The sequence below is a fragment of the Patella vulgata genome, chromosome 6 (genome assembly GCF_932274485.2).
Source record: "Patella vulgata chromosome 6, xgPatVulg1.2, whole genome shotgun sequence".
NCBI lineage: Eukaryota > Metazoa > Mollusca > Gastropoda > Patellidae > Patella > Patella vulgata.
The window spans coordinates 27,128,311-27,155,052 of record NC_065884.2 but is presented as its reverse complement, the minus strand read 5'-3'; the positions used below and the strand labels follow the sequence as shown (position 1 = coordinate 27,155,052).

Genomic DNA, 26,742 nt, shown 5'->3' with positions numbered 1-26,742 from the left:
GAGCTATAAATAATGGATATTTAGCCTTTCTTTAGAAAAGTATACCATTGTATACAACGGTTTAGGGCCCAGGTACATGAAACAATTTTCCTTAACTTAAGGTCTACATTCAAGAATGTTTTTTTTTTGTATTGGAAGAATAGGCCGAGTTACAAATTTGGGTAACAAGAGAAATATGAATATGATCCTGTAAACTTGCAGTTAATGAGGGTTTTACTTTCAAAATTTATTTTTTCTTGACAGATGACAATGACAATCCTATTAGTTCTTCCTACAGCTAGTATAAATATCTTACACATTTTCAGATACCACTTGTACATTTCCAAAGACATCATGGCTAAACAAGTTCATTCAAGAAGCCATTGTATTCAACCAAGAGATGGTGCCAAAATGTACATCATTGAAACCTGTTGAGCCAGTTGTAGAACTGAAGTCACCAGACGATTCATCCCCTATTCCTATAATCCAGGTAACATTTCACCATACCTATCTTATTTCAAAATGATGAATGTGTGGAAGCAATGTTTATGTCAGTTCTATTCCACACATAGTCCCACTCAAAATATTTCACACTGCAAAGATTTAAAATCTAGTTTGTATTAATATACTTTCTAAAAATCATTATTTTTGTGTTTCAGATATCTCCAGTTGGTTTGTCCTCGAATTATCCATTGTACACAAATGACGATAATTTGCACGAAATTGTTCATGATACCTGTAACATTTTAGATGACTCTATGGACCTTGGGATTACCCTCGATGATTCCCTTTTAGAAACATCCATGGAACAACTGACGATTCAAGAAACTGATCATGAGCAGCAATCTATAATTTCAATGTTTGGTTTTGAAAAATTTACCACACCTCCATTACTTACAATATAGAATTGTTTGATTGTTTCCCCTAAGTTAATTTTACTAAATTAATACTTCACATACGCCTACCTGAGTGGTGGTTTCCATTTCCGCTGTCTAAAGTCACGAGGTATATAAAATATTCTTTATTATGCGTCTAAAGGTGGCGGTTATATAATTGTTATTTCAGAACGCAGACTTTTTATCATATAGTTACCGAGTTAACGTCTTTCCTCACTTGAAAAATATATAAATCAAATTCGGGTAGAGTGTAAAAGCACTGAACGTGTTATCTCTTAAATCTGATATATGCTGTTAAACCACATACATCCATCCCTTGCCAGTAAATTACGCAAGAAAAAACACTGGAACTTATTTATCTTTCACTCTCTTCGAAAATTAGGTTGATATGGCATAGTTTAACTAGACTTGACCCGAAGAATTTAAACGAGTAAAGTTCTGGTAAATCAGAATCTATGATTTATTATATTCTTGGTTTTTAAAAAAAAAAAAATAATAACAATAAAGAAAAGGGTCATCGTTCTGTTTGTAAAAGGGAAACATTTGGTAAGACGATATGGGCTGGATTATTAATTCGTACTATATCTAGCCTTTTTGGGCTGGTTTTACTTCACCACTTCTTACCAGTCACGGCAGGCGAATTCGAATACACATACACATACACATCTGAGTAATTATTGACATAATTGTGTTACTAACTGTTCACATGTGATAGCGATTAATTATTATATGTAATATAATATTTATAAATCAAGCCACTTTAATAGAGTATACCACCAAAGCATGTATCTTGTTTCAATAGCATTTAATAATAAACTGAATAGAATTCTGTGAAATACAATTACCGTAATTATATTCCATAAAAGTAAGTTCTGTACTTAAAAGCATGTTTAATACATAGATTAGCAATAAAATATTTCTTTGCACAGCAACGTTTGGTCTTCCCTGAGAGTTAATTCTTTTTAAAGTAGGCGGAAACGTCTTTGCTTTGTAAAGATTCTCTCCCTTCCCACAGGCGTATAGGAGCCGTGCGGCTGCCACCCCCACCCGCCCACGATTCGGCGAACCGCCTCGTCTATTTATCGGGCAATGTATTTCCGTTTTTTCGGGCACTATCATCAGTGAATGGGGAACATTAAGTTGTTTTTTTGTTAAATATAATATCATAAATTTACAAATTTACATTGTTGTGTAACTAATTAAAAGTAAACAACCATCATAGCTTTGTGGAAAACTCGTTTTAGTTAAAGATCGATTCACTCTGAAAATTCGGGTCAAATAGCCCCCCCCCCCCAACATACACACAAAGACCCCCCCCCCCCCCCCGCCCGCCTAACCTCATTCCCACTGTACAGTTGATTTTGAAATACCACATGTTTTGTCAAAATCATTCCTTGTATGCGAAAGCGATAAGCCTATGTTACATAATATATAGAAATAAGTTTGATAGCTGGGGTATATCCGGTTATTGCTTTCTGCTGGAATTTCGAAGACAAACAAAATAGGTAACGGAAACCTTAAAAAATATAGCATGTAAATAGTACTGTATATTAAGATTAAAAGATGGATTTATTGTTTTAAATTTGAAAACTTTTGAAAAATAAAAATGGTTACCTTGAGAATCAGGAAACAGAAAATTTTCTTCTGATTAAATTCTGTTCTTCTCTTAACATATATTTTCTAAAGTTAAAAATCTACAGACTTAGTTCGGGAATTTATAGCTTTTGAAATATGGTGAAATGATTATGATGAAACACGTTTTTACTATTTAATGGTAAATATCACGTGAAATTGAGTTAAAATTGGGAATTCCATATATAGGTTTATTTTTAAATCATTTATAACTTCCAGGCTGTTCAATATACATTTTTAGCTAGATGTAGATATAAGAAATCATATACCTAAGTTTCCTTGAAAACATTCACAGTGTTCTACAGTCAAATGCATGCAGGTTAAACTCTCTTTGTCCCATTATCAACACTGAATGTAAATATCAATGGCGATTAATGTACATGTATTATGGAAATATCACATATTTTTAAAGTACTTTGAATAGTTGGGGTTTGTTAATGTTTAATCGTGGTACATTTGGATTTCTAGTCATATGATCTTGATTTAAGATTTAAATATATCAGTGTGCGAAATTCAACGCGTGCACAAAATTAATTTATAACAAAAAAAACTGGTAAAACCCTGCAATGAAAAATCATATGATAAATCATGTGATAGTCATTGAATATATTGTTAAGATTTCCCAGGGCTCAACGTATATGCGAAATCACCTCTATAACTAACGCATTAGTCTAGTGTGATCTAACAAACCAGGATATATCTGATAAATGTATTTCTAAATATGCATTATGTAAGAATTAGATAAAGAGCTGGTCGTTCTTGCTATAAAAGTTCAAAAGTAAATAATGAAAAATGAATATATTAAAAATTTCATTCAAATTACTTTATTTTGAGCTAAGTTATGAGTGTTTATTATCGCAACAACGGTACTGGACATGTTAATTAATATCTTAATAATAGTTAATATAATATTTGAAGCCAAAATATAAACCTGCAATAGTTAGATTTAGCTCTTACATAATGCATCCTTAATTTTAAAGGTCAGAATTAAACACTACCGACACGGCAATACCCTTTGGGCCCGAGCGAATCACGCTTCGTCGCTGCGCTCTAGCAACACATGTGGTATCAAATGTTTTAAGCCATCGAATTTGGGACCCGGGCGAATTTGGACGACGGGACGAAAATGGGGCCCCCGGGCAAATTTGGGGCCCAGGGGCTCTAGGCGAAATTTGGGCCAGGCGAAGCATGATGGGCGAACATACATACATACGGCGAATTTGGGCCCCAGACGAATTTGGGCTGCAGGCGAATTTGGTCTCATGAGAATTTGGGCTCCGGGAAAATTTAGACCCCGGGCGAAACCAGTATCCAGTACACAATAACACATTATCTTTTTAATTAGCAATAATCATGATAAATGACAGTCAAATTACTCTTTTCAAGTATGTCCACTTCAAAATCTACTCAAATATTCCAGATCATCCAATATACCTTGTAAAAACCAACATAATTAGCTTTCAAATTTTTATTTAGTTCATAAACTGAAGACGTGGACCTAAGATATTTTGAGACTAACATGGCTAGACTACTTTTCTAGTAAACGGGGGTCAGAAATTCAGACTTCTGTATTGTATCGGTTCTTTCCATATAGAGTAAGCTTGCCAAGTCTTGTGTGCTGGGCCCTGTTTCACGAAATTTTAACTAAAGATAAAATCCAGATTTTAGTAGATACTTCAATTTTGATTGGCTAAGCACTAAAATCAATCTAATATTATCCAATCAAATTACTAAAATTTGGATTTTTATCTTAGTTAAAATTTCGTGAAACAGGCCCCAGTACTTGTTAAAATTTTAGTTATTAGGCATTTGTTTTTTCTACGAGGTGAGATAGACGATAGCCGCGTTCATTAGCTCAGTTGATGCAGAAAAGTAGAACGTTAAACCTCATTTCAAATAGGTCATAGATTGACAAATTCCGCCTACGATAAATTGTAGATTACCTGTATTGTCATAATATTTTAATATTAGTTTTACAGTTTAGCGTAATATTTTATCTTTTTGCACCCGGGAAAAACAAAATGTCTGTTTGCAAATTTATTGGAATTTCCTAGTTTTCTATAATTATAGATATCTTCGTATTTACATAAATTCAGTAAATAGTCAGAATATTCTAATACATTACATCAGGATTATTTTAGGAAAACATGGATGAAAGATAACAGAATAAAATGGAATATGACATTAATTTTGAAATTTTCCCGTAGCGTCATGGGAAATTCCACATTTACATTATGTTAAAGTAGAAACCAATTTTTTTGTTCTCATATAGAGACTTTTTTTTCACTTTCTATTTATTTCAGATTTTCTTCTCTATACATATAGGTTGTATTTATCATGAATAATTATTTCGAACGAAACGGTATGCACGTGTATACCCCCCCCCCCTACACACACACACCCCTATTTATTTCAGATTTTCTTCTCTATACATATAGTGTGTATTTATCATGAATAATTATTTCGAACAAAACGGTATGCACGTGTATACCCCCCCACCCACCCACCCCACCCCCCCACACACACAACCACACGCGCGCACAAACTGTTGCATGCCATTTTTTGTTGACTATTTGGTTTAGAATCGAATAAAAGTGTTTGAATTTCCATAAAATATCCATGATTTTAAGGTGGAAAGATTAGAAAGTAAACAGATATGAATTAGGGTGATCGGCTACTACAATCACGTCACTACCTGTAGATTCTATTGACCAGGCCCAGCAAAGTATGAAAATGGCCAAACCCCTACAATAGTTTTATTCAGATGGCATATTGGACTGTTTATGGTTATAAGATTAAGATCATCGGAATGTTAAAAAATATGTTATAGGCCTAGAAATGTCATAAATTTAACATTGAAAGCAATGGTGGACAACAATTAGTCTGATCCCATATAACCTTTGTTAAGCTAAACATATTTATGCCCCTTTAATAATTTTGTACTGCACATTTTGATATGTATACCACCAAACCAACATTCCTAAAATATATTGTTTAAGTAGAAAATATCTAAATAAGACCTTTTATAGGGCATATTTAGCCCCCGATTAAGAGAAAATGCCCGGGTCTTGCGACATTTACCCAGCATCAACACGTTGCTGTTGGAACGAGAATGGTAATTGGGGCCGTCATCGCTCTACTGTTGGTCAGCGACCGACCTTTTTATGTATCAAACTCTCTCTAGCATCTGCCCGCCACCAGTTGTCCTGATGAAGTGGTCCTCACATCCCTACCCTATGCTGGACTTGATTTTCAAATTCTGACGTTTCTGCCAAGTAAAATTTTGTCTGCGATGCCACATTCGGCGGAATGGACGTTAACCATTATCTATAGTAGAAGCAGTTCTTGTTGTCGAAAATGTCTACGTTTACCCTTTCAAATCACCCCTGTCATATCCCTATTTTACACACATACAATTGCATAGGTATCACAAATGCAACATTCCTACAAATAATGTTTAGGAAATACCTAAATTTAGTCTTGAATGTACCTATATAAACCAATTTTGGTTGAGTTCCATAGAAGAAATCTAATACGTCTAAATTTGTCCACCCCACTCCTATGTGAATGACCAACACAATTAAACAGTTCGGAATAAGCACGGTCAAAGCTATATATCCACCGAATACGATTGCTTCGGGAGATGTATACGCTAAAAACAAAATGTGTGTTGGTGGTATCATTTTTATTTCTACTTTATATCCATTGAATATGATTGTTTCGGGAGATGTATACGCTAAAAACAAAATGTTAATAGTCGTATCATTTTTAATTCTACTTTATTTGTAAAAATTGCACATTTGCATACAAATTATTGTTATTAGATTGCGCAAGGTTAGATATTTGAGAAGATAAATGCAAGGAGATGGTGCCAAGTATTCCGAAACATGTCAATAGTGTCATAATAACAGATAATGCCATTAATCTCTAACATGCTAGAATAAATAAAATATATAATCTAAATAGGACCATACTGAATTTAAGTATTCTTACTATAAATACTTATTTGTCATAAAAAAATTTGTCAAGAACATCGACGAAATGCATCTTTAGTATTCTACATAATCTCTGCACAACTACATATAATACAGGCGCCATCCAATTTCTTCCACGAATTCGTCATATTCCAGTGCCTCGCTGGACATCAATTGACACAAGGATTTTTGTCTTGAAAAAGTAAATGCTTGACACCAGACGACTGAAACACATGAGGATGCACACCCTAGTAGGGAAAATACTTTTGATGTAGATCTTTCATTCTTCATTCGTATTCCATCTGGGCCACGTGATACGATGGCGTGACGGGAACGATCTGTTGAATAAAAGTTGTCTATTGTACTTTCCAATTAATATCATCAAAGCAAAAATAAAATATACCTTTGGGGTAGCCTGAGGAGACGGACTGCGTAGTTCTGGGCTCTCGGACCAACAGGACTGGTTTTCTTGGGCCCTCATCGCGACGAAGAATACGTGACATGATCTATCGATCAGTAACAATCAGGCCCGGCGGAGTGGGGGGGGGTAGCCCCCCCCCCAATAATTTGGCCGCAAGTGCTCTTTTCTCCAGGTTATTGCGGCCCCTGGACCCTTGCCTATAAGGACCTAGGACGGAAGCCCCCCCAATCAAGAATTGCTTCCGCTGGCCCTGACAATTGAGGCTTCGACACTCGATCTAACTATAGAAACCAGAACTCATATTCGATATATTTTGTCATTTGCGTATTTAGGAGTACTACCCGGTTGAAGAGTGCATTCTTTTCAATCGGGGCCGATGGACCGAGGTCGTCCCTGACCTCAACCATATTTGATACTAATGATAGGCTACAAACTGAATTAGCCTAAAAGAATCGAATGTATGTACTAATGTTTGTATACGGAACCTACAACCATATAATATTATCATTCATCGGAGTAATACGGAAGGTGGAAATTTTACTTTAACATGCTAATGTGAACTAGGGTGTGGTCGATATAGCGGAAATTCTCCTTCACACAGTAAGTCCGTCAGTCAATAAAATGAGGATTATAAGAAATTATCCCCGGCATGAAGTTATATAAGAAGCATGGTCGGCCATTTTCATTTTTGTTCTGTTCTCCTCAAATTATTTACAAAATATGGTCGTCGAAGCAATTTGTTTAAGAAATTGATGAAATAGGGTATTAACTTTAACGTCCTACTGTTCTCCGAGCAAATTAGTTCATTTCGCGATGAACATACGGTACGAGTTTTATTTCAAAAAGAGAGATGGGGTTTAATGTTTACTCGACACAAACTGGGTCATTATGGGACCAACAGAAAGTTCAATTTTATGTCAACAATTCACTTGCGCGGGGGTTTTAGCAGTAGGAGAAAACCGGAGTTCCAGGAGAAAACACACGAGGCTGGACAGGCGATCCTACACTTGCCACGTATTTGTCGAAACCACACCACTTGACTCAATGACAGACCTTATTATCTAAAGCGCGCGTTAAACCATTCGGCCTCCAGCTCCTAATTTTAAACACGAACATAACAAATTATGAAAATTACTATTTAAATAATTCTTGCCTATCTTCGATCGGCAGTATTACCAGTCTTAAGTATTGCTCAAATGGACAATAACAGGTCATTGAAATCTCAACTATTTCTGAATTAATATAATGAATACAACGAGTCCCAAATAATTATGTGGCTCTGGTGTAAAACAAGATTAAGCAAACTGAACAAGAAAAGTATCCTTAAAGGGACAATAACACTCTTGCTGGCTTGACAGTTCCAGAAAATAAAAAATAGCCTTATTCTAAGTACTAGATGTGTCAGTGTCCTACCTGTTGTGTAAATTATCCATTAAATCTTATTTTACTTGTCCAGAGGGTTCAGAAATATTTTTAAATCCAAGTCACATTTGAAAAGCTTTACGTCAGGCTTTACAAATCATTTAGTTGAATTTTTCCAATTTTTTAAATTGGATGTGTTAAGATGAAATTTGTATCATCAATTAATTGGAATATTGTAAAATAGTACAATTTGTTGACCAGAATAAAGATTGGGACATATTATTCAGTTACAACAAGAGTGGTATTGAGCCTTTAATATACCGCATGCGTTGTACATAATTATGACATCACATATTGTTATTCAAATTCTAATACATAGCTTCTACTGTAAAAACTCAAGATTTGCTCTCTGACACTGAGTTATCTTGTTATATTTTGAATTATAAGTTAAAATCTCTAACGATAGATAGCAGCGGGTAAAGGTAAATTGGTGCGTTAAATAAAATAACAAAAAAATCCTTTTAAAAAATAACCCGAATAACTTACTAGACATTATAACACCTAATCGTCCTAGATTTGTTGCTGGGTCCAATGTCGACTCGGATTCGTCTAACGTTTGCGTAATATCGTTTGATACTACTTGTTGTGTTACCGTTTCAATATCGTTTCCAGGGTTCATTTCAAGAGGTGGTGTTGTGGTTTGGTCCTCTTTCAAATAATCTTTGCACATGCTGAATCGACCAGCATACTTCGGGCTTGAACATATCCTATCTTTAAAATTAGAAATGATGTTGGTAAAACTTCTCACAGCATCAACCTCATTCCTTGTAGATATGGTGATACATAAAACTGGAGAATAAAATTGTAACAGACAAATATGGTGGCTGAAAGCGTCCATTTAGATCGGCGTGTTTCTAGATACAACGCGAGAGTCGCCGTTAAGCCGATCGGCGACTTTTTCGTCGTACTACCTTATCGGCGACCCGCGACTTTCACAACACGAGAGTCGCCGTTAAGCCACGCGCAATGGCTACATTTTACTTCTTGTATATAAAATGGAGGAGCTTTTGGATGAGTTAGGACTTGTAGGCTAGCCTACTTTCTGCCACAGATGGAGCAACATGTGGCAAACTCTTGCACATGAGGTTTACCATGAAAAACTTGAAATACACAAGCTGGAAGTAGGGACAAGTAAACATGCAATTTTCGGCCCTACATTTCAACCTAACCGACCTCTCAAAATCATGAATATTCACCAAAACCTGGCAGAAAATGTATTAAAAATAACTTTCGCCCTACATTACGGCGTAGAAATATTTGGTGATCTGTGTGTGTAAAATGTAGCCATTGCGCATGTAACTAACTATAAACTTCCGAGGCGAGAGTCGCCGTTAAGCAAGTTGCCGAAAAAGGCGCCGAAAAAGGCGCCGATTTTTTCGGCGCGTGGCTTAACGGCGACTCTCGTGTTGTGAAAGTCGCGGGTCGCCGATAAGGTAGTACGACGAAAAAGTCGCCGATCGGCGCCTTTTTCGTCGTGCTGGCTTAACGGCGACTCTCGCGTTGTATCTAGAAACCCGCCGATCTAAATGGACGCTTTCAGCCACCATAGACAAAGCAGTAAATATTTTAGGACTGTCAAAACTGCTTCAGTCACGTCTTCTTCTGGGCCGTGATTCCACTTTGTCGGTTGTGTATGACAGAGGGCCTGGTAAGCAACATCGTATAGTCGTTCGAATGGGGGCAAAACCGAGATTCCGTGTACACAGGGTATGAACGTAAAAGTACCCTTGGGATTCGAAATAGGAGTAGGACGTAGCGCCGCTGTCCTGGTAAAATTCATCAAATTGCATACTGTATGGCGTACGCCCGTCTTCATTAGCCCAGTGTGGCAGAAATCGAGGACGTTAACTGGGCTATGATGCCAAATTATCTGATTGTAACATACGATTAAATAGTAGTGCAATGCCGAGGCCCTGGCATTATTTATAAACGACCCCACTCACCCCACCCACACACATCAACTGCAACCGCTAAAAATTAAGAGTGTACGGTGGGTCAACTTAAAGTGTTGGCAAGACGTTCAGAATAAAATGAAACACTTACCTAAAATGATGCTTTGATTAAACAAACTGAAAGAACATAGTGTATAACGTCCTATCGAATTCATTATAAATGTGTAAGACACCAAGAGCACTGAAGAAAATGTTACAAAGTTAAATTTTATGAAAACAATAAGACGTCACAAACACATTTTCTTATGGCTATATAACTGTATAATCACTTTACACGCGTTAAACTATCTGTAGACAATTAACAGCTATTTTAAATGATTAATCAATAATGTAAATTCAAAGAGCGGCACTTATCAGATATGTTTAATCTCTAAAAGGTTTGATATGTTTCTCGGCAATATTTACAACTTCCCAACAATTCACTTTCACTGAGTTTAAAGTCAGTATAAATCAATAAGCCCGTTTACCTCAACGGAAATTTGATACCAGAAAAATTAATCAAGATCAAAATGGAATATGTACGTAATATATTTTTATACACTTATACATGTCTACAAATTCCAGAATAATTAGTTAACAAAGAACACTTACAAACAACTTTCCGCAAGTTTCCCCTTTTTATACCGAACGTTCAATGGTTGTTGAACACATATGTGCACTTAGTTTTATTTACACATAAATAAATTAATGTCAATATTTTGTCCATTTTCCAGCCAATAAATATCAGTAAATCGATATCGATGTTATAAGACATTAACGTCAAGAATAACCAAATAACCCTAAATGAGGACGTGGGTACATGGTTCGGTGTTAAGTCTTTTAGAACTTTTTCAATGGTGTTCTACATGTATAAATTTCTACTATGTCATACTGAACACCAATCAATAGTTAAGGTCAGTATTGACCAGGACAGTTAAACTTACATTATGCAAGAGCTAAATCTGCCAATTGCAGGGCCCGGTTCCTAGAAAATTCTTAAAGTAAGCACAAAGTCATGCTTCACTTTTTCTTACGTAAGAAACTTATAAAAATACCGTCCCTAGAAAATTCTCAAGACCATTCTTACAAAAGCACAAGTCAAGTATAAGTCTAAGCACATTGTGACTGGTAAAGTTTACCATAAACTGAGACTACGATGCTCTTTAACGTCATAAAAACAACTTTGGTATGCGAATAACGTCTTAAATTTGTCGTCTGCTTCATTGACGTTATATATATATATATATATATATATATATATATGATTCATTTCGATGCATTTAACATGTCCCCTATTCACATATAAAATGTGCCACAAAATAAAAAAAAACGCAGACACATACAAACTAACTGAATAATTGTGAGAGCGCCTGATCTTAAAGTAGCCTGTGTGTTTGTAGCCTATTGTTTACTAATTGGCAAATAAATAAAATGGTTTCAGGGTAGGCCTAGAAGCGAAATTTTCTATAGCATTCTTAATTTGAAATTTCTTCTGGAGAAGGATTTTCTCTGTCTTGTAATTGTCTCTTTGGTATCAAAAGGTGTCGGAAATGCCGTCGAATAATTCTACGGTCAGCCATCTTTTTGAAGCAGAAACAGACTTAAGGTTGGTAAGCAAGCCGTATACCTTGCTTGGGACTTGTGCTTAGATTGACTATGTTTAAGAACGAAGTTGTGCTTAAGTTTGTTCTTGGAACGCATAATAACGTTCTTGTGCTTACAATGAAGTCTACTTAAAATCTAAGCACAAGAACGTTCTTAAGAATTTTCTGGGAACACAAAATAAGGTAGGCACCTAAGTTTACTTAAATGCAAAGTCTACTTAAATCTAAGCACAAAAACGTGCTTAAGAATTTTCTAGGAATCGGGCCCAGGTCTTTCTTTAGGCCTGAAATGTTATATAAATTATTATTTAACTTATCCAGACCATAATCAACCCTCGATGTCATCGCTAGCCTGTGATATTTACTGGATTATAACCCGGTTTGCTGTTCCTGATTAAATCAAAAAATGGATAATCGAGACTGTTATTTTATCGTACCGACTTTAGAATTGATTATCGAGACTAGGCTCAAAATTCAATCGCTCAATTCTCGATTCAGTGTTGATCAACCGTACGTTACTAACGTACGAAAATTAAATGGTAGCTGGCTTTTATCCGCAGGTAGCGTATCTCTGATGTTCAGAATGTGGATCAATTTGACTGAAATTTTCATCAAATTCCCTTTACATTATCTAGTTTTTAACTATTATAGTGAGAATTGTCAGTTCTTTATCTAATCTTCCATAATATATCTTTAATTGAAACGTAGGTTACTGTGCTGTCTTGCAATCCTTATTCGGTCTTTAGATTAATTTTGCACACTCTGCGTGGCATGGATTATAACGCCTCGCTGAAACTCTACTTTTACCTCTGTGCAATGCGAGGGGTATAATTTAGTGTTCGGCACGAATATTCGAATATTTGCTCGTCGAATATAATATTCGAATATTCGAATAGCAATTACCATATTCGAATATTTTCGAATATCTATTATTTATTCTATTTGCTCTCAAATATGATTAAACGCGACTTCCCTTGCCACATTTACATTCAAAGCTTACTTAGATTACCTAACCGCAGCTTGTAAGGGTGCTACCCCTACACAGATCTACTGTCTTCAGAGACAGTTAGTTATACGGTAAGTAGCTTGTTACCTACTTTGGTTAGCCAGTTAGTTCTGCGATAGAGTTGGCTGTCTTGACCATAGAGGTGTATATATTGTCAATATATTTTGTATCACCAGATAGGGAGATGGTGGCTAAGACTCTGGAAGTGAAATCATGTCCGGGTTCACATACCTCGGATAAACTAAAAGAGCATCTAACGGAGATTGCAGATGACTGGAGTATGGTTGTTGAGGTCCGCGTCTACTTGATGCGATGTCATGGAAGGCCGAGGTCTTGTGTACAAATTGGCAGTTTACGTAAAAGATCCACTGGCAATTGCTCAAATATAATTATGTCACATGTCAACAGAAATTTCACGTATTTCATAATTAGTTAGAAATTATAATAAATTGAATATAAACCACTTTAAATATATTTTTATTAAACATTGAAAATATTCAAATAGTGCTCGAATGCTATTCGAATACAAATTTTTCAAGACCCGTCGAATATTCAAATAGTATTCTTGTTCGAATATCCGAACACTAGTATAATTTTGTTCGGATAGTAGAGTTTCAGCCTACTCGACTCTGAATTCGAATGCTGGGGGATCTTTTACCTGTCCTATTAATGTTAATGTGTACAGGTGACCTTAGTTTTCTACAAAATACAAGGGATTAAACACATTTTGTGCATAATATGTACACTGTTTGGGACAGGAATCAAGAAAGAAACATTGTATAGCACTGAGATTATACAGGAGTCAGAATGATGTGTGTGAAATAGTTTTATTAAACGTTCGCTTCCGCCGAAGTAATATCGCCGACAATGATGTCCATGTGCCAGGTTTACATATGTCGTTGCCAAGGGATTTGCCATTCACTCAGAGATTTTCGATGATCTGTGTTCTGTGTTTTTGCTGGACAATTCACGCCTGCTACACTATTTACATGCTGAGAAAATGTCAAAATATATGATTAATATAATCTCTTTAAATCACTTCATTAAATGAAAAGATAACATTAACTTCAATAAAAATGGTATCTTGTATGCCGTCTTTATAAGCCAAGTCGGCGCAGAAAAGTAAGACGTTAAACCCCACTTCATTTCGTTATCCTTTATTCTACATTCATACAATTTGCATCGTTTTCTATTTAAACACTATTTAACTTTGTATGAAATAATAAGTTCAATAATAAGTTTAAATAAATAACATAAGTATTAGGTAATTGCCGCCTGAGAGCAACACTTTATTTCTACAAACAGACAAACAAATTGCTATAAATTTTTAATTATCTCAAGTTGCATAATAGACGTCCCCCTAATGAAATCTACGTACTAGCCTACACTCATTCTCTCTCTCTGTATTGAAGGACTGCGAGTTTGAATATCCTTTAGGGTCAATGGAATTGCCACTAGTCCATTCACTTGATTTGATACATACGTTTGTTGTTTGAAATGTATGTCTATATTATGTTATGTTCAATCGTTTGTCTTGTGTGATTGTTTATGTGGTGCGGTCTTCTTGCACTTACTATTATACTATCAAGGCATTTTAAACTACGTTACTTGGCATAGGATATGCTTTGCCATTTACACTTTAGACTTGTGACAAGTTCACTAACATGTTTTGGATTTACCTGGCATTTGTATTGTGTTAAATGAAAATAGTCTAAGTGACAAAAAGTAAGCTTTGAGAGAATCGCCATTGAAGTTTTAAAATCGTCTTAAAATCAGGAGGTTTTTTTTGTTAAAAATACATCGGAAAATATCGGAATACCATTGATAATATTCGACCTATACATGTATTATAACGTCAGTGGTTGAAATTGCATTTACATGTATATGGTTAAGCCTAAGGGGTTTATCTCCAGGGGTTTGGCCTCACTTCACTTTAATCCTATACATGTATATACACTCATGACATAAGTATAAATATTGCATTAGAGCATCTGATTTTATTAAATTCTCGAGTAATCCCCCAGACCATCACCGGACTCTTCCTGCTCAAATTCCTCAATCCTCCCCTCTGATCTCGTGGCTTTAATTGTTTCCATCCTGAAGCCCATTAAAGTTCACTTATGTTCTTGGGCTATACATATTTACCAAGTCCGTGAACCAAAATAAAGAATGAACTTGAATGGGGAATACTTTTAGAAATTGGAATCAGTGATTTGAAAAACTGACGGCATTGAATCAACAGAAACATGAGATGAAGTAATTAGCACCCCTGTGAGACAAAGTCCCCTCAGACCCAGTCCCAAATTACATATTATAAGGCGCAAAAACCTAGTTATAGTTACATAAATATTATACGTAGCTGTCTGAAATTTTTCGCGCCTACGGTGCTCGATTCCATTATATCATCATCCTTCCACTACAGATCACCACCTCCCCCCACCCAAGCCTTCATGTGGCTTAGTGTTATAGTTACTTCTGTATGGTTGAAAAAAAAATCAATAAAATGACAAGAACTTAATGACAACTTGAATAAAACTGCTTTTCAGCGAGATAACGATCGACGAACAACCATATAGGCAATACGATCTATGCTCTACCGGTGCGCTCAGACATTGTTATAGCCAGTAGTTTGTTGATTCATTGTGGGGTGGGATTGTGGATCTCGACCTAGATTTAGGACCGCCCCGCTGCACTCACAGCTTCTAGATCCGTACTGAACAGAAACGCTTCTGGTCTTCAGAAATATGCCAATATAATATCGTATTAATTCGAAGCTCAGGTGTATAGTTACTTTGTTTTTCATGATAATATTAATATATATTGAAATTGATTACGTCTAGAAAAATGCGAAATTTGATATTCTTATTAATGAAGGTAAACAGATAAGGGAGATATTAAGACAAACTTTATTGTGAATCAATAAACAATTATCGTTAGTAGTTAACATATTGCCTTCTGACAACTCCATATTAATTTGAGGCCACGTCATGTTTTAAAATAAGGGGGTTGGGTGGCCGAATGGTTAGCACGTGCGCGCTGTTTCATAAGGCCTGTCAACTTCGATTCTCGGTTGTACGTGACAAGGAGTAGGGTCGCAGCTGTCAACCTCGTGGGTTTTCTCTCGGTCCTCCTGTTTCCTCTACTGCTAAAGACCCCTACGCGCAAGCGAATTATTGAAATATTGAACTAGTTTGTTCGAGTGGACTCTCTCTCTCTCGTTTTAAAATAAATGGTCGGCCTAAAGATGACCTTATTATAGTTAAAACTGATTGAATTCTATGTTATATAGTTTCAATGTTATAGAAGAATATATTATTAGCGCCTTAAAAGTAAAATCACGATAATCGATCTGTCGTGATTTAACTATATTATGTATCCATCTTGAATTGTATGCAAACTTCCGACACGTGCCAGGTTGATCACCAAGATATATATATATGATTCATTCCGAGTCGTAAACATTATATTCTACTTGTACCACAGGCGCCTGTAACGTGGAAAATATTTCAAAAATAACATTAAGCTATGACTTGTTACGTCCATGTTCGTAAGCGAGATTATCAAATAACTGGTCTGATTACAATTTCTAACGGGGGGGGGGGGGCAAATAGATTCCGTCAAGCAGTAGCAATATACACTAAATTACGCTATAGTCCGGTGGCTGAAGGGGGGAATCGCCACCCGAGCTGTGAATTTATGAGACCAAGTTTTCCTAGACCAGTTTTTTGCGTAGATTCCGAATCTGGGTGGTGATCAGGCTATGAAGGGGGCGTTGTCTACAAATTGGGGGAAAATGTGATTATGTTGACATATGGTGATGATGTTATATATAAATAAAACATAGATTTCTAGGACCGACCATCCCTAAATAAGTGTATATGATGCCCTTGGACAACTGTTTTCATTTGTGGCGAGGTGGGGTGGGTGGTTGCAGGTGTGCTTGTGTGGAAGTGGGGGGGGGGGTAAATTGGCGGGAAATGAGTTCACGTCGATTTAAATGATGATTTTCTTAGAACTTGACAAAATCATTACTTTTTTAAATTGCGCTGCACATCTCTAAGTATGAGTATAAATTCCCATTTAATGGGTGTGGGGTGTGGGCAAAAAGTGATCAAGCGTTTGAGGGGGGCGTTTTCGAGATAAGGGGGTCCAATGTCTACAATTGAGGGGAAATGTCATTATGTTGACATAAATGATGATCATGTTATATATTAATAATACATAAATTTCTAGGACTGTCCACCTCTAAATAAGTGTATATGATGCCCCTTGGACAACTGTTTTGATTTGTCCGTGTGTGGAAGGGTGGGGGGATAAAATTGGCGAGAAATGAGTTCACGTTGATTTAAATGATGATTTTCTTAGAGCTTGATGAAAACTTTACTTTTTAATTTCATTGCACATCTCTAAATATATGTATCAGAGTCCCATTGTATGGCGGGTGGGAGTAAAATGTATTTTTGGGGACAGAAACCACTTATATTAATATATAACATGATCATCATTTATGTGAACATAATCACATTTTCCCCCAATTTTAGACATTGGACCTCATATATCTCGAAAACGCCCCCTCAAACACCTGATCACCACCCAGATTCGGAATCTACGCAAAAAACTGGTCTAGAAAAACTTGGTCTCATAAATTCACAGCTCGGGTGGCGACCCCCCCCCCCCCTTCAGCCACCGGACTACTAGGCAGACAATCGAGTCTACGATGATTTTTTTAAATTATCCACGTGACTCTACTGGCTTTTAGCTGATCATCGTGCAAAAGCCTTGCTTATTAATACTTGTCTACGCATCTGTTTGGTTTCATGTTTCATCAAACTTTCACTAGTTTAGTAGTTATTACTAAATGCTTGGCTACAGTCATTAGTATATTTTTTTGTTTTATTTATTTAAAAAAAACCCCAGTTATTTGGCAGAGTGTGGGTCTAATTACATTGTTAAAGTAACATCACAATTTCAGTTGTGGTGGTTTGACTTTCTGTATTTCGTTTCGTTACATTGGGTGTAACGTGTAAATCTGAAAGAAACCAAGATGTCTGCGCCCATAAAGCTAAAATTTTGTTTTGATTATTAGTTAGTTTGTTCATTTCATGTTCATAGAATTGTGATCATTTTCATTTCAGATCCTCTAATGAATTACATTTAGTAGCAGTAGGAAATAATGGCTTTCGCTGTCGTTGTACCATCAATGTTTGCACAAACCATTAGGTAAACATGACAAAAATCATGGGTAGCAACCCCACATATACTAATACATGGGCACTATGCACTTTCGCACTTCTACCAGTTCCTGTGGTCTTAGAGACTTGAAATTTTTAGGGTTTACGGATGTTAAAGGGGACTAGCCATGACTTCAAACCAAATTTTAGCCAAATCGACGCAGAAATTGGCTCTAATACTTTTAGTAATAGCATAATAAAGTTTGAACTTACTTTAACTTTCGTGAATGTTCACCCTCAAATGACCATTGTTCAAGTTATGAATAGAGACACATCACATGCATTTTCAGCAGATGCTTGTAATTTATTATCACAGTATTTTTTTCTTTCCAAGTTTACTTAAAGATACATTAATCATTATATAAGATTTAGATAAAGAGCTGGCCATTCTTTCTATAATAGCTCAAAAATAGATAATGTAAAATGAAAATATTCAAAATTTCATTCAAATTACTTCATTCTCAGCCAAGTTACCACTGTTTGTAGTTTTGACAAGATGTGTGCAATAATGGTAACCAGGGCACTGGTATATTTGAGACTTAGCCTCGCTTTCCCATTTTTAAATTAAATTCTTAAATGGCGAACCGTTCTAATATAGTTAAAATCCAATCTGATAAAAATACAGATCTATATTTCTATATATGAAGATCTGACAAGTTGTACTGGAAGGTTGCGTCAGAGGTCATATGCACGGCTTTTGACCCTGTGACGTCAGACATAGATTAATCAATCAAGGTTGATGTTTCTAGTGGTTTACCCACAGTTCTGTCCATTGCACACCACAAACTTGCCATAACTTTGGCTAATCTCTCACTTTAACCAAAGCGCCAGTAATAATATAACAACTCTTCCAGATCCTAGTGTAGTAAAGACAAGTAAAACAAAATTTTGAACTATAAAAAACAAAACAAAATAGGATTCGATGCCATCGAGAGTTGATTATGGTCTTGTTTTGTTAATAAGTGTCTAATTAATAGTTTGTATAACATTTCAGGCGTAAAGAAAGACCTGCAATAGGCAGATTTAACTCTTGCATAATGTATGTTTAAAAAATAAAAACAAGTACATGATATTTAATGGCGACAGGTCATTCTATTAGCCACGGCTTTTCCATCCGGCATTTTAATTAAAAAAATGTTCCCATATCCATGATTTGTGGTTTGCTGGAGACGATAATGTTTCATCACCAGAACCTATCTTTCCTCCTTGTCACGTGAACTACAGGAGGACATAACCCTGCATGATAGTTGAATATGGAAAGATAACAGACGGTTAAAAATCTTTTTACCTTGTTTACTGAACTACGGTACGGAATTTAAAGTGGCAATTTTCTGTCCTTCGGTATATCATCGCCACAAAGTCTTACTTTAACCTGTTCATTCAGTAAATGAGGAAATAAAATGGGGTTAACATCCTACTTTTTCTGCCCCAATTGGGCTAGTGAAGGCGGGCATACGCCATACAGTGTGCTATGAGGAAATTTCTGTCTGAACAGCAGCGCTCCAATGCAGCCTACCCTTATTTTGATTTCCAACTGTCTAGGGTTCTTTTACGTGCATGCCATTGAGTTTTTCATACCACTGTTCTTGCCAGGCCCTAACTCCTGAACTTCTGTCAAGGTTAAACCACATCAGAAAATCCTGAGGAACTTTCTCAAATACCTGCTTATAAAATACTTGTTTTATGTTTCCCGAGTTTCCATTGTACAGCAAAAGTAGATCAATTTCTTTATTCTCTCAAATGTGTTTGGGGTGCACCTGTACCTTTTTGTATTTATAAGTTGACTTTTTTTATAAACAGTTATTTTGAAGATTGTGAATGCATTCTACTTTTTTGAACAGGCAGTATCAGGACTGCTGCAATTGTTTTCTATAGTTTTCTTAATGTATACAAAACTTTCATTTGATTGCTTTAAACACATGTTTGCGAAATCAAAATTTATTCAATCTCCAAACTTGCTTTTCATATAACTTCAATATTACTGGTGGGTTTTTTTATTGATGATAGATGGGGGGGGGGGGGGAATAAGGTAAAGCTTCTTATATAAGCTTATATGAATATGGTGGCATAATTATTGATATATTTGGAGATATTTTTTATGGTGTAAGTAAGCAAGGCTAGTGTTTTTCAGTTCAAAACCACACAAAAGTGAAAAATAAGAATTAAACTTACATTATGCAAGAGCTAAATCTGCCAATTGCACATCTTTCTTTAGGCCTGAAATATTATCTAAATTATTAATTATACATTAATTAACTTATCAAGACCATAATCAACTCTTGATGTCATCGCTAGCCTGCAATATCTTCTGGATTGATAATTAAATCAAAAAATGGATAATTGAGACTATGTTTTTTTATCGTACCGATGATCGAGGCTAGACTCAACATTCAATCGCTAAAATTTGACTGAAATTTTCAGCAAATTGCCTTTTCGTTATCTAGTTTTTAACTATTATAGTGAGAACTGCCAGCTCTTTATTTAATCTCCCATAATGTATCTTTAAAGGCAGAGTTTGAATTGAATTTCATCCATATCATACATCAACTATTGAATTGGTTTAATCTGATGTGTTATTTCGATTCAATTAGTGACAAGGCAGGTCCTATGCGATTAACTTTAGTTTTGATATTGATAATCTTAGCATGTCTTACACATAATAGAGTGCATAAATATTGCTTGTGCTCTAAAATTGCAAATCAAACAATTTGTTTTCATCAGAACCAGAAGTTTATTAGAATTCTATCGCACCCAGGAATTGTATCGCACCCAGGAATATGTACGGATACCGATGAAATGTAGTAGTATAATGAAATAACATGCAGGATAGCAAATTATTCTTTTCTCATCTACTACACTTTAACATTTGATTAAGAAAAGCACCAATACTAGATAATCTGCCAGCTTGAATTCCATTGGATTTAAAACAGGCCCATCAATTGGCACTATGGCGGTGAGCTTAGTACATAGCAAGCTGCATAGATCGATGCAATTTCAATGCAACTTATCTTTGTAAATAGTCAAGTCGCTCAGTAATCAGTAGTAATTGTATTCTATGGAATTATGACACAATAAGATATAAACAAAGCTATTTAATATTCCAAACACCTGGTACTACACAATATAAATAATACAATTAACTTACAGTTGTTATATATTTAAGTATAATTATTGACTTCTTTTTCTTCAGAAAAATATTAGAAGACATGAAAGTTTGGGATGAGAGTAGAAAATTGCAAAAGATCGATGGAGGAAAAGTTGCCATTCCTGTTTTATCCAAAGATTTTGATATTGAAAATTTGTCTCCAGTGGTTGAAAAAGCACAGTTGCAAATAGTTGACATGATCTTAGCAAAATCGAAAAAAGCAGCCATAATAACTCCTCAAGATTGTCTGTATAATGCAATAAAAGAACTGCTTGTTGAATCTGACATGTTTTGGACAGAAAAAGTACTGAATGATTTACCAAATTACTGGGAAAAACATGGAGATTTGATTTTACTACCTGCTTCATCGTTTCAACTTTCATTATGGCAGGGATTTGGTGAGTATGTCAAGTGTTGACAAAATTCACTTTCAATGAAGTAGCTGTTATTACCTAGGTTTTAAATGGTTATCTATGCTTAGGTAAATGGAATATGCTTAAGTCTATTGAATTGCACAAATTGTTTATAAAGTTGTCAACTATAACTTTGAGAGAATACTCTTTGAAACATCATATCAGTAAATGTTTGTGTTACATATGTATGTGTTATAGTTTATTACTCGATCCAGTTAATAAATGCCACTTAAAGATTTTTGCCCATGGTTATATCATAGAATTAAAGTGCCGATGATATTATACATTAGAGGTATTGTTACACAATGCACCAACCTTTATGGATTGCTGGGATGTCTTAGCTGTAGTGGTTGTTTGTTTCATTGCCTGGCAATTATTTTATTTTACTTTAATACTGGGTCTCTGTATTTAGGAGAAAAGTTGTGGAAAATAGTTGCTGAAAGTCTTGGATGTAACAGAGTAGCCCAAAAGTCAGTTATCTGTAATAATGGTTTCCGAACACCACAGGTATCACTGCTCTTGGGACAAGATGGATGGGTCAACCAGACAGATAACAAACTAAGGTAAGCTGCGATTACATGTGTATAGTCAAAATTCATTGGTATTGTTGTGGCAGCTGTGCTCTCCAAATTCTTTATGCACTATTCATCCTTGTTTTCTTTATTTCGCTGATAAGATAGAAAAAGCTCTCCTTAATTTGCAATAATGTCAAAAATTGCTCTCCTAAAAAGCTTTCTCAATTTAGACATGGTGAGGGATTTGTTAAATAAGGAGAGTTATATGATAATATGGGAAGTGAATCCTGTCATTCATAAGATTTAAAGTCTATATAAACAGGACTGGATTCTATAAGTAGCTTACATAAATTACACAGTGAATTTTGACCATTTATCAATGATATAAAGTGAAATATGGAAATTGTGGAGAGCGACAAAAATCGCGGTTTCCTCCCACTGCTAAAGACCTCTACGCGCAAGCGAATTATTGAAATAAAATTAAACCATACGTTAATCCCGAAATGACCTAGTTTGTGTCGAGTGGACGTTAAACCCCATTTCTCTCTCTCTCTATTTTTCCAATCATTTTGTGATTGTTAAAATTTAGCTCGAACTTTCATTTCAGGTTTACATATGATGTAACTAAATGTATGTTTAGTATTGGAAATATCAGTGAGAAATTAAGAATTTCTGAATTCGACTGTGTTGGTGAAACAGTTGTGGATTTGTATGCAGGTAAGTGTGGACAGGAGCATTGCATTTGAAATTACTTAAATAAATTTCATATGTAATGTTCTCTCTATACAACTTACAGTGATAATCAAGTGAACAAGAAAACATTTCCACCAGTTACCCATATTCCTGAAGCAATGGCCTGAAAAATCTCTCTCTAGCCATTCTGCAATTGGAACCGATAATTGGGTTTCCACGGAGTGTGTATATTTTTATCACCTAATCAAATCTCTCCTCTCTTCCATTGTTGGTTGTTGGATTCGATTCAGTTTGTTGAAACAAATGATGCATATGTAAAATGGCAGTATGTCTCTTAGATATGTGGTCTTGAAAGACAGTGTAAAATACTGTTCGTCTGCTGCATGGTCCAACAGATAATAAATAGATTCAACTTAAGTTTACGTTTGCAGTCATTTTTATTAGCCTTGTTTGTCACACAATTAGTTTTTCTGCAGTATTCTGTGTTTAATCGCTCATATTGAATATCACGGCTTGTGATGTAATGTAGCCTCGATTGTCATTATACTCTTTTACATTAACATAAAATTATTTAGAATTCTGGTTAATCTCGATTGATCTGTTACACTGTAATGCATTGGTTGTTAATCAGTCTTAATTTGGGACAGGAGTCATCACTCGGTGGAAGCGGACGTAAAATACAACTAACTAACAACAATCATTCAGTCCAGCAGTGTTCAGTCACTAAAATGGGATTAGATCTAATCAAACGAAACACTGTGAGGTGTATGCCAGTCATCACAGCTGAAACCTATGTTTGACTATGTCACAGTTCTAACAACACCTAATAGAGTGTGACAGAGCTGCATTCCATGTCAATCCATGGCATTTCTGTCAATTTATTTTTTGTATTGTTCTGGATACACAATCAGGTAGCTGTCTAGTTCAGGCTATTCAATTTGTTTTACTGCATTTGAAATTAGTGTCTACCAAGTGAAATTTAAAACGGCCTTTCAAAATAACCATACAAGGTTATTTTCGAATTGACTAGTCTTTGTTATTTCATGTAAGCAAGAAAAATTTTCATATAATATAGCCAATTTTACTATAAGACACAGTTTTTCTAATTCAGTGTAATAGTAGGTGCAGAAGGGGTAAACACAAACATGCGGACAAGACAAACTACACAGAAATTGTAAGAAATAAACAACAACAACAAAAAACCCCAAAAAACATTGTCTTCTACATGTAGTAGTTATTTTTCAGTTTATCTGCACTGATATGTAATAAAAAATTCATTTTTTGTGCTTATTTTAGGAATTGGTTATTTTACTATACCATATTTAGTACATGCTAAAGCTGAACATGTTCACGCTTGTGAATGGAATCCTGATGCTGTAGAAGCTCTGAAAAAGAACTTGGTATTAAATAATGTACAAGATAAATGTACAATTTATTATGGCGACAATAGAAAGGTATGTATAAGGATTCAAGATTTTGAAATAAAATAAAAGAGACCCAGGAAAGTAGACATACCCATTATTGGCTGGTGGGGCACAAGCTATTTTAGACATTTTGAAATGAAATGGGGTTTAATGTCCTATTTTTCAGCACCAACTGGGATAATGAAGATGAGCTTATGCCATAGGCATACCGTGTACTATGGGGGGGAATTGTGCCTTTTCAACTGTCAAGGGTTCTTTTAAGTGCATGCCAATGTGTACACAGGACCTCGATTTTCCGTCCCATCAGAACAACTGGACATTGTCCTTGCCAGGCCTTCGTTACGCACCACTGACAAGGGGAAACCATGCTGGAAAATCCTGAGACACTTTCTCGGCCAATATTAGGAGCAAACACAAGACTACCTGGGCGAGAGAAATCTTCAGGATTTACCCCATGTCATTGGTCCTGTGTGCTTGTTGAGATGCACTTTAAATGAGCCTTTAACTGTTGGAATTTGATGAAACCTAGACAGAAATGTTGCTGTCCAGGCAAAATTTGCTTTATAGCACACTATGTGGCATATATGACTATCTTCATTGGTGAAGAAAAGTAGGATGTTAAACCCAATTTAATTTAAAGAGGCATTATCAGTTATCACTCTACCAAGAATATGAACTGTTATGTATTTTGAGTAACAGGCACTATCTACTCAAAGAGTAAGGCATTTTTCAAGAGTGTTTGAATTTAGACATGTTGTTTATATACTGGAAGCATAGAAGTCTCTTGGTTCACTAGAATTTATATATGGTGTTTATGTACTAATGCTGTTTTCAATGTTCAGAGGGGGGTTGGATGGCTGAATGGTTAGCGTGTGCACGCTGTATCATAAAGTCTGTCATTGAGTCAACTGGCGTGGTTTCGAATCCCCTGTTGTACGTGACAAGGAGTGGGGTCGCCTGTCCAACCTCGTGGGTTTTCTCCAGCTCTTCCGGTTACCTCCCACTGCTAAAGACCGCTACGCGCAAGCGAATTATTGAAATATAATTAAACCATATGTTAGTCTCGAAATGACCTAGTTTGTGTCGAGTGGACGTTAAACTCCATTTCTCTCTCTCTCTTTCAATGTTCAGAATTATGTTGATCACTAGAATTTATACATAGTGTTTATCTATTTAAAATGAAAAAGTCGATTTGTTTTAAACCATTTACAATAATTATATTCAGGGTTATTGCACCGTTTGGCCTGTAATCACTTAGAAAAATCTTTTTGTTGCTGTTTAGTCTAAAGCTATTAGCTGACTGACTTGAATAATGTTTGAGGGGTTGGATGGCCGAATGGTTAGCACGCGCGCGCTGTATCATACGATCTGTCATTGAGTCAATTGGCCGGGTTTTGATTCCCGGGTTGTACGTGACAAGGAGTAGGGTCGCCTGTCCAACCCCCGTGGGTTTTCTCCGGGTCCTCAGGTTTCCTCCCACTGCTAAAGACCCCTATGAGCAAGCGAATTATTGAAATAAAAATTAAACCATATGTTAGTCCCGAAATGACCTAGTTTGTGTCGAGTGGACTTAAACCCCATTTCTCTCTCTCTCTTGAATAATGTTTATTTTCATTAGACAAAGAAGAAACCTATTTTCACAATTTTCAAACAGATTTTGTTTAATGAAATGATAGGAAAGGCCCATCAAATTTTAATTATTTCTCATATTTAGATCAGGGGTTGTTGCCCTTGATAAGTTTTGTTTTGTAAATGCTCCACTTACCATACATGTATCTACAAAAGAATAAAAATGTGACATAACCTTTGTAGACTGCTGCATGGGGGCGTATGTTTTGTGGACGTGCAGTTGCAACCAATCTTTAAAAAAAACAAATGTATATTTTGTTTGATTATCACTTTATTTTAATAGGTTGACTTAGTGGATATTGCAGATAGAGTTAACCTTGGATTAATACCAAGTTCTGAACATGGGTGGCTAGTGGCTTGTGTTGCTCTTAAACAGAAAACTGGTGGAATTTTACATATTCATAGTAATGTTACTTCTAACAAATCTGAGAGGAATAAAATGAATGGATCTAAAAACTCAAGTGATGAAATCAGTAAAGAAAAATGTGATAAAGATACTGCTACTGAGGTGCCTCATAAATCCTGTTCATATTCTAATTCACAGACTAGAATAAACAGCTGTGATGTGTCAGTTAACTATGGAACTAATTCTTGTAATGAAACTAATCAGATGACAAAAACTATCAATTATTGTAGCTGGAGTGAATGGGCAGAGTGTGTTTCTATCAAGATAAGACAACTCCTCATTAACTATCATCAATGTGACTGGACTTGTAGTATTAAACATATTGAAAACGTTAAATCATATGCACCACATGTGAATCATCTAGTATTAGATTTAGAATGTCGCCCTGATACACAGATATAAATATTTTTATCATAATCTT

General features: G+C 35.6%; 1 protein-coding gene across 5 annotated transcripts; it reads left to right on the top strand.

Annotated features, from left to right (window-relative positions):
• The first annotated feature begins 1,295 nt into the window (after positions 1–1,295).
• LOC126823439 (tRNA wybutosine-synthesizing protein 2 homolog) lies at positions 1,296–26,742 on the top strand. 5 transcript variants are annotated; one of them, XM_050552293.2, is made up of 7 exons: positions 17,672–17,704; positions 18,001–18,085; positions 21,287–21,639; positions 22,067–22,217; positions 22,777–22,886; positions 24,159–24,316; positions 26,199–26,742. In XM_050552293.2, the coding sequence occupies exons 2-7, from the start codon at positions 18,039–18,041 to the stop codon at positions 26,721–26,723; spliced, it is 1,344 nt and encodes a 447-aa protein (XP_050408250.2). In that variant the 5' UTR covers positions 17,672–17,704; positions 18,001–18,038; the 3' UTR covers positions 26,724–26,742. The 5 variants fall into 5 exon arrangements, with proteins under 5 accessions (XP_050408252.2, XP_050408250.2, XP_050408249.2 ...); XM_050552292.2 differs by having other exon boundaries at positions 17,676–17,743; XM_050552295.2 differs by lacking the exons at positions 17,672–17,704; positions 18,001–18,085 and adding an exon at positions 1,296–1,316.

Excerpts from the sequence above, each read along its gene's own strand:
- LOC126823439 (XM_050552293.2), top strand. The coding sequence starts at position 18,039 with ATGGCTTTCGCTGTCGTTGTACCATCAATGTTTGCACAAACCATTAG. Across the intron at positions 21,640-22,066 it reads TTCATTATGGCAGGGATTTG|GAGAAAAGTTGTGGAAAATA; the intron begins GTGAGTATGTCA and ends CTCTGTATTTAG. Across the intron at positions 22,218-22,776 it reads CAGACAGATAACAAACTAAG|GTTTACATATGATGTAACTA; the intron begins GTAAGCTGCGAT and ends CTTTCATTTCAG.